The sequence below is a fragment of the Lemur catta genome, chromosome 18, assembly GCF_020740605.2.
Source record: "Lemur catta isolate mLemCat1 chromosome 18, mLemCat1.pri, whole genome shotgun sequence".
Lineage (NCBI taxonomy): Eukaryota > Metazoa > Chordata > Mammalia > Primates > Lemuridae > Lemur > Lemur catta.
Window position 1 is genome coordinate 37,060,449 of NC_059145.1, and position 7,845 is coordinate 37,068,293.

Here is a 7,845-nt window from a genome sequence, read left to right on the forward strand (position 1 = left end):
GCAGTCAGCGGGGCCAGGCATCCCCCATGACAAAAGCCTCCGATGAGCCAAGGAAAGCTTCAGGGAATGGAGATGCGGTGGGTGCAAGGGCACTAGGAACCTGAGCCAGGAGAGACAGAAGCCAAGAACCAAGGGAGGGGAGCACTTTAATGATCCATAATTGACATTTATGGAGCAAATGAATCCTATGGAACATTCACAATGTGGGGTTTCTCTCATTTTATCATCTAGACTGCAGCCAAATATATCCTTTCTTATCTCTGGGGTACCGAGTGAGCACATCTAATGGGTTAAGCCCACAAACTATTTGGCCCTTTGGGCCCAATCCAGGCCCTGGCCTCCCAACCCCCATAAACACAGGTATAGGGAACGGGCCAAAGGGGAATAGAGGGAGCCTCCAGCAAGACTCTACCCACGCCCCAAACCCTGAGCAGGTGTGTAAGCAGCCCTGTGCACAAACAGCATCACGTGTCCTGTGCTATCTACACGTACACTCACACACGCATTCCCCACCTTGGCATGCTGACACCAACGTTCATGTGCTCACATACCCTGCCCCCCAAACACACACACAGGACATGGCTACCAGGCCCTCAGCCCCAGCCCTCCTATCCTGCTTTTGCCTGCAACGTGGCACCCAGTGCTCCGATCATGCCCCCAAGGGCAAGGACTGAAACAGGGACAGAGCACATCTAGAGGCTGCCAGAGGAGCACCAGGGCATAGACACTGCCATGTGAGGATAACCACGTCCCCTGAGACTACAGCCCTGGTCAGCAGGAACTCCAATGCCAGCACAGAAGGAAAGAAAGCAGTACCCATGCATCCCAGTGGGGTGCACACTGCCCCTTCCCTAAACCTCCCTGGTCCCCAGAGCCCTGCTCACCTCTCTCCCAATTCCCAGCCTGCCCTGTGTGAGCCAGGTCCCCAGGTCATGAATTATCCGCAAGCTAGGCTGTCCAGAGCCCAAGTGGGGAAGGGACACTCTTCGCAGGGTGAGGGCACACCCTCAGGGAGGAGGGGAAGGGCAGGGTGGAATAAGGGCCTGCAAGAGCAGCCCCAGGCCTCGCTGTTCTCTATGGCTTTTTATTCCTATGTGATTCTACTGCTCACTCATATAGGGATTGGAGCCGTGGCGCACGGCGGGGACGGCCAGCGGAGGGCTCTGATACCCAGCAAGGGGGCCCCAGGGGCGCCAAGACAGTGGCACCTCCCTTTCCCAACCAGGTTGCTGGTCAGGTCAAGGGAGCCACTCCTCTGTGGCTCTCCTCCCCACACGCCTCTTCTCCCACCAGCCGTAATGGGAAGGGGCAGGGGGTTGCTGGACTCATTACTGCTGGGACCCAACATCCCAGCGCTGGAGACCCCCACTAAAGGGCTGGCACCAGGGCCTGGACTGTGTCCCCAGAGGAGCGGCTGAAAGAACTGGGGACGTTCAGCCTGGGAAAACGGGGCTGGCACGCGGAAACAAGGTCCAGCATCCTGTGTGGCTGAGGGTAGCCCCTGGATAAATAGAGGGCTGGGAGCTGGGGGCAGACTTAGGGGTGTCCAAAGACGGAAGGGACATCCTTGGTGGCAGGTAGTAAATGTTCATTCAATGAGGCGTAAGTCTGAGGCTGGAGAGACCATGGTAAGGATGCTACAACGGAGTCACGGCTGGCTGGGTGGCTGTCCTCCCTGGGGTCTCTGCTTGTACTCACTGAAGCTGTCAGGAGTCAGACTCCACCCGCACAGGCTGCAGAGAGACAGGCACAGGCTCCCATCTACTTGAAACAAGTCCCAAGCTCGCCCAGCAGAGCGGTGTGGGAAATCCCGTCAGTTCCTGGCTGCAGCCACAGCACACACCCCTCCCCAGCGGCTCCCCAGTGAGTCTTTGCTCTGAGGGAAGATAGACTGAGAACCCATAATGTGCTCCTTTTTATTTTCGGTCACTCTTGCTTCACTCCACAGAAACCAAAAAAAAAAAAAAAAAAAAAAAAAACAGGCTGAGCGGCTCAACAGAGGGGCTTCCCAGGAAAGAACAGTGAACTTGCCAAGGGGCTTGTCCTGGTCCTCAGGGGTACCTGCTACCATGGCATATGGGTAGAGGGGACCCCCACCTGCCAGTCTAGTTGGGGGGAACGGACATGCAGCAGAGAGGCCCTGAGTGGGAGGTGTGAGGGCCAACCAAGCAGCCGGGGCTGAGGAGAGAAGGAGCCCTAAGGCCTAGTGAGGCCCTGGAGACCAACCCTGTCTGCCCTAGGACCCTGCCCTTGTAGGCCTCCTCCAGACTCCCAAACTGTGTCCTATGCCATCACCGAGGCTGCAGGAACAAGAGGTGGATGTCCATGACATTGGTACCTGTCAGCCCTGTGTGCAGCAGGTGCGTCCCGCCCTGAAGGCGGCAGAAGAAGGTGTGTGAGTCATTGTGGGCTAAGAAAGTGGCCACATCCAGGCCCTCAGCAGCGGCCTGGCTGGCAAGCTCAGGCATGACCCAGGCCCCAGCAGCCTCTGTGGGCCCATCCTGCCCATCACTCCCACCACTCAAAAACAGCACATCAATGTGCCCCAGGGGCCATCTTTCCAGCTCTGCTCCAACACGCAGGGCCAGTTCCTGGTTCCGGCCACCCTTGCCTGAGCCCTGCAGCAGCACTGTGGGCTCGCCGCCAGCCAGCACACAGACTGGGCCCCTAGCCCCCACCATGGCTTCCAGAGCTTGCTCCAGCTGCAGGTCTGGGATCTGGAGCTCGGCTGCCAGCTCGTGGAGTTTTGCATCCTCTTCCACAGAAGCCCCAGCTATGGATGGGGTGAGGCGGGTTCCAGCCACCTGGGCCAGCAGCCCATAGAACTGGGCCACATTCTTCACATCACCCTGCATGGCTGCACTAAGCACCACAGCCCGGTAGCCCAGCACCTCGGCCTGCTGCTGGGCCTCAGCCAGCGCCAGTGCATTGGAGCCGATAATCACATTGAGGACGTGACCACAAGAGGGTGGCCCACGGGGGTCAGAGTCGGCCCGAGCCAGCACAGTCTTCACAGAACGTGGCAGGGCAGCACGAAGGCCATAGCGATTGAGGATATGCAGGCAATCTTGCACATTGTGGGCACTGGCGACAGTGGGACCACTGGCAATCACCTCCACAGGGTCCCCCACCACATCTGACAGGATCAGGCTCACCACCTGAGGAAGAGCCACAGGGCAAAGCTCTGTCCCACCTCCTCTTTGCCCCAGAGCCCATAAGGACAAATTGCTCCCTGGGCATCTACACACCCTCACACCACCCAGTGCATGTCTTCACCCATTTCTAACCCCTCTCAGGTGGGCTTGCAGAACACCTGGCCATGCCGACTCTCCATCACCCTCCCTAAGGCCCCTCCCATGACTTTACCCAGCCAGCCCCGTGGACTCTCCCACCAGGCCCCTTCCAATTTGTATGCTTTTCTAGGCTTTCATAACCCTGGCACATTGGGCCTGACTCCACCAAACTACCTGAGCAGGGTAGGCAGCCTGAGCCAGTCCCCCACCCTTGAGCTGGGACAGCGCCTTCCGAATGGTGTTCAGTTCCTGGATGGTGGCTCCACGGGCTGCCAGCAGCTTGGTGAGTGTCTGCTTCTCCTCCAGTGTGACAGGTGGGATGGGGGCAGGCAGCAGGGCCGAGCCCCCACCTGCAGAGACAGTGAAGGCATCAGACAGAAGGGACACCCCAACCCAGGGAACCAGGCAAGCAGTGGTGAACAAGCCCACATTAGGGAGGGGGGCTGGAAATGTGGGGTTAGGGTGGCCCCGTGTGGACGTACAATGTGTGCATGGTTACCACACACTGGCCACCTGAGGTTGTCCCCTGTCTTGAGATCCCAGCAGGCAGTGGAAGAACTAACTCTTCCTTAAGAGATGGAATAGCAGCAGGGCAGGAAGCGACAGCAGAGGATCAATGCAAGGGCTCCAAGAGGTCTGAAGACCTGAGTTCTGGGCCCAGGTGATATGGGTGCAGACAGCAACAAAAAGAGTGACATCTTCTGAGGGCTCTGCTGATGGCGCTCTTCATGCACCCTCTCATCATCACCCAACAAGGTCAGTTCAGCAGGGGGTGGGGAACTCCACAGCTCAGGCGAAGACAGATGACTGGCCCAAGGCTACCCAGGAGTCACCATCCAGGCTCCTCACAGCTTCCCTTGCTCCCAATTTCACCCTGTGGCCCTGGGGGCTCAGACCTGATCTCCTGAAGACCTGATATTTGGAGCACCCCCTGCCAACTGTCTTGAGCCAATCTGGCACCCATACCTGAGATGAGCACGAGCAGCAGGTCATCAGCTGTGAGTCCCTCGGCCAGCTGCTGGATGGCCAGTGCAGCACGAAGTGCATCGCGGTCTGGCAGGTTGTCCTCTGCACCCTCAAATACCTGGACACGGCTGTGTGGCTTCAGCAGCATCTCCCTGAAGAGGGAGAGAGCAGAGAGCAAGAAATGGGGTGGGCTCCTCTCCATCTCCTCACCTGATTTCTCAACTGTACAGCTGAAGGGGGCATGAATAAGGATGCCCACTGACACCTATCCTGGAGCCAAGCCAGACCCAGGAGAAAAAGGGAAGCTGGAGAGGAGGGAGAAGCTCGGATCCAGTCTGGGTCTGGGCCCAGGTTTCCTTCCAGAAGGACAGTGGGAAGCAGCCTCTCCCCACACCCCCAGGGCTCCTTACCATTTGCCGGCATGCTCCATGGCAGCACGGATGCCCTTAGGAACGCTGATCACACCCTGCACGAGATGCTGGCCCAGTAGCTCCTCGGCTGCAGCTGCCATGCCCAGCACAGCCTTGCCAAAGCCCACTAGGTAGAGGTTTTGCTGTAGCTGAAAGCTCCGGTCCCGCACCCTCAGCTGTCTGCCACCAGGGTCCAAGGACAGTGCCCGGTGCAGCATGGGGCCCGGCAACACAGCACCCACAGCACTCTCGAACAGCTGCTGCGCCTGCTCCGCCAAGGCCATGCCACTGGCCAGCCGGGCCACTGGGCCCCCCCAGAGGAGTGGAAGCAAGGGGGCTCGGGCCACACGGGGCAGCAACTGCAGGGCTGCAGCCATGCCCCACGGCTCTCAGCACTGCCTGGCACCCATGGCTGCCTATCGGGGAGAAAGCACAAATGAGGCCCTTGTAAGACAAGAGACAGGAGGGCCCCCACGGCCACCCCTCTGAGGGCTCAGAGCCAATGGACCCTACAGCTGTTGCTGTAAGAATGAGCCATCTGATAGCCCCAGGAGACTTCCTGAAGCCCACAGCTGCCTGATCTCACTATAGTCCTTAGAGACCAGCCGTGCCACCCAGCCATATCATCCCCTGCAGACCACATGCCAGCCCTCTGAACACTCTTGACCCAAGTCCAAAGTTCCTGTTAGCTAAGCCCTCCTCCTAGGTCACCCCCTTTGGCTGGGAGTTAATCATAAACAGAGGGAGCAATTCCTACCAGTGGGCTCCTGCCCTGCCTCTTTTCTACTCCCTGCACTTCAGAGCCCTCACCCAGGGCAACACCCCTTTCTGGTACTCCTTCCTTGCCTCTTTACCACCTCTGCTGCCAGGAGGCTCTTGATTGTCTCACCAACTTACCCCCAAGCCCACTGACGTCCGCCTACTCTATATTACTATCTCACAGGACTGGGATGGGGAGCCTGGGAACACTGGGTCTTTGTGGGGAGGCTGCAGGCTCACCAAAGCACTGACAGCCCATGCCCAGAACACATTCTCAAGCCACACAATCTGAGGAATCCCAGCATTCAGAATGACAGTCCAGCAAGAGGTTCAGGTTCAAAATACGAGTGGGAGAAAAGTCTGGGTCATGGTGGAACCACAGGGAAGTCCCTAGGCACCATCTGAGGCCATGTGCCAGGAGGCCCAATCTGCAGGACAGGACAGGATGCCCTTCCACCCACAATAGCTGGCCCCTTCTGGCTCTGAGATAACAAAACAAATCCTGGGTCACACCACCTATGTGATAAGAGCCCAGTGGCTGGAGCAGGCAGGCAAAGGCCAGGCTCTCATAGCTGAGCTCAAATAGTCATTTTCCCCACTGGGCAGAGAAACCCTACAGAAGCCTTGGGGTGAAGGTCAGGAAGCTGTACAGGGGTTTAGGAACAATAAAGGCCCAAAGAGTTCATCTGTAAAAATGAATCTTTTAAAATAAATGCCTACCATAAATGCTGCAAGCCGACTGCATCAGCAACTGTGGATGGAACAGGGGAAGGAGGCTGGGAATTGGGGTTCCAGCTTTATTACAGGTTTTCTGAGTAGCTGGGATGCCTCCATTTCTCTCAGTGGGCCTCATCTGCTAAATGAGAGGTGGGGTGAGATTAAGACTAACGCTCTCCCCTTGATACCCTAAGACTTTCTGATGCTGTCCACTGTAACACAGAAAACCCCAAACACGTTTATTTCACACCCAAATAAGGTGGCAACTTCTAAACCTTGGCCATTTAGTCTGCCTAGTTCTCAGCTTTCCCATTAAGAGAAGACTTAATAATATACCCTGTGAAAGGGAACACAGAGGGTACTCCCACCTGGATTCTGGAAATGGGCCGGTTTTTTGCGAGGGGGACAGACCCCTGGGGCTTGCCCATTAGGTTTGGCGCTAAAAGAGTCTTGGCATCTAAGACAGCTGATTTTTACAGCTTTGGTGAACTTTGTACCTATTTCCCCGATGGACAAAGGGCCCTAGAGGATCCCAGCATTGCTACTGGATACTAGAGCTCAGGGAAGGCGAACACTCAAGGCTAAGGTTGCCAGAGAAAATAGAGGGTGTCCACTTAAACCTGAATTTCAGATAAGTGATTTTTTAATGGAAGTATGTTCCATACAATATTCAGTACTTATACTAAAAATTATTCGTAGTACATCTGAAATTCAAATTTAACTGAACGCCCTGTATTTTTATTTGACAAATCCGCCAACTCCACTCAGCATACGGTCTCTTCTAAACCCCGGGACACGCCGGCGCCAAACGCGGAAATACCAAGACCACCGGACGGGACCCTTCCCGGCCACCTGCGCCACTTCCGGCTTTCATCTGCCCGCAGGGGTCCGGAAGTGACGTAATCCAAGGGCTGGGGCCCGGGGCTTTCGCGAGGGATACGGCTGCAGTGTAATGCCCAGTAACGCGAGAAAGCGAGAAAGAACGGCCCGCTGCCACCTGGACCTGCCATTGCCAGACCCAAGGACTGGTTTCGAAGGCCATGCGAGCCCTCGGAGAATGGACTTACGCCCCAATGGTTCCCAGCGTTGGGGACCAGAAGTCCTTGCGGGCGGGCGGGGCGGAATCCGGAAGTGTAGGGTGAGCGGGGCGGGGTGGGGGCGGGTGTCAGGTGTGCGCTCTGGCGGGAGAGGATGCCGAGGAAGCCGGGGTGGGGGTTATTGGCTCCGTATTGACTGCCAAGAGACCTGGAAGGAGTCACCTTCAGGCTTTAGTTTCTTCATCTCTACAATGGAGGTAATAAGCCCCGCCTCACCGAATTGCAGTATTTCTATATCCTGTACGATCCAATCAGCAAATACACCCCGAGCTCCTGTTAAGCACCAGGCACTTGGTTGAGCAAACTGAGACTCACTGCTTCCCCACAGCCCACCCCTTCTGGAGCCAGATTGTCATCCTCGCTCCTCCCCATAGCTATAATCCCACAACAATTCCTTGGTGTTCCTTCCTCTCCCCCATGGGCCACCAAATACAGCCAGAGAGTTCTGTGCCATGATACTCAAACACACAAGCTGAACGTAAACAAGAATGGCTCTGGGCCTTCCTCGCTGTCCCTGTGGCCGCCCTGACGAAGGCTTGATGCCTTTCCATAATACATAAGACAAGTCCTGACCAGACTCCAAAAACGCAAAAGAGTACACTG

The 7,845-nt window shown here is 56.6% G+C and overlaps 1 protein-coding gene across 4 annotated transcripts; it reads right to left on the reverse strand.

Annotated features, from left to right (window-relative positions):
- Window positions 1–1,887: 1,887 nt before the first annotated feature.
- GLYCTK (glycerate kinase) lies at window positions 1,888–7,237 on the reverse strand. 4 transcript variants are annotated; one of them, XM_045530055.1, is made up of 6 exons: window positions 7,213–7,237; window positions 6,149–6,281; window positions 4,670–5,085; window positions 4,260–4,411; window positions 3,468–3,643; window positions 1,888–3,158 (listed from the first exon to the last, which is right to left on the reverse strand). In XM_045530055.1, the coding sequence occupies exons 3-6, from the start codon at window positions 5,044–5,046 to the stop codon at window positions 2,292–2,294; spliced, it is 1,572 nt and encodes a 523-aa protein (XP_045386011.1). In that variant the 5' UTR covers window positions 5,047–5,085; window positions 6,149–6,281; window positions 7,213–7,237; the 3' UTR covers window positions 1,888–2,291. The 4 variants fall into 4 exon arrangements, with proteins under 4 accessions (XP_045386011.1, XP_045386012.1, XP_045386010.1 ...); XM_045530056.1 differs by lacking the exon at window positions 6,149–6,281 and having other exon boundaries at window positions 7,213–7,231; XM_045530054.1 differs by lacking the exons at window positions 6,149–6,281; window positions 7,213–7,237 and having other exon boundaries at window positions 4,670–6,077.
- Window positions 7,238–7,845: the final 608 nt, after the last annotated feature.

Excerpts from the sequence above, each read along its gene's own strand:
- GLYCTK (XM_045530055.1), bottom strand. The coding sequence starts at position 5,046 with ATGGCTGCAGCCCTGCAGTTGCTGCCCCGTGTGGCCCGAGCCCCCTTG. Across the intron at positions 3,644-4,259 it reads GCTGCTCGTGCTCATCTCAG|GTGGGGGCTCGGCCCTGCTG; the intron begins GTATGGGTGCCA and ends CTGTCTCTGCAG. Across the intron at positions 3,159-3,467 it reads AGGCTGCCTACCCTGCTCAG|GTGGTGAGCCTGATCCTGTC; the intron begins GTAGTTTGGTGG and ends GCTCTTCCTCAG.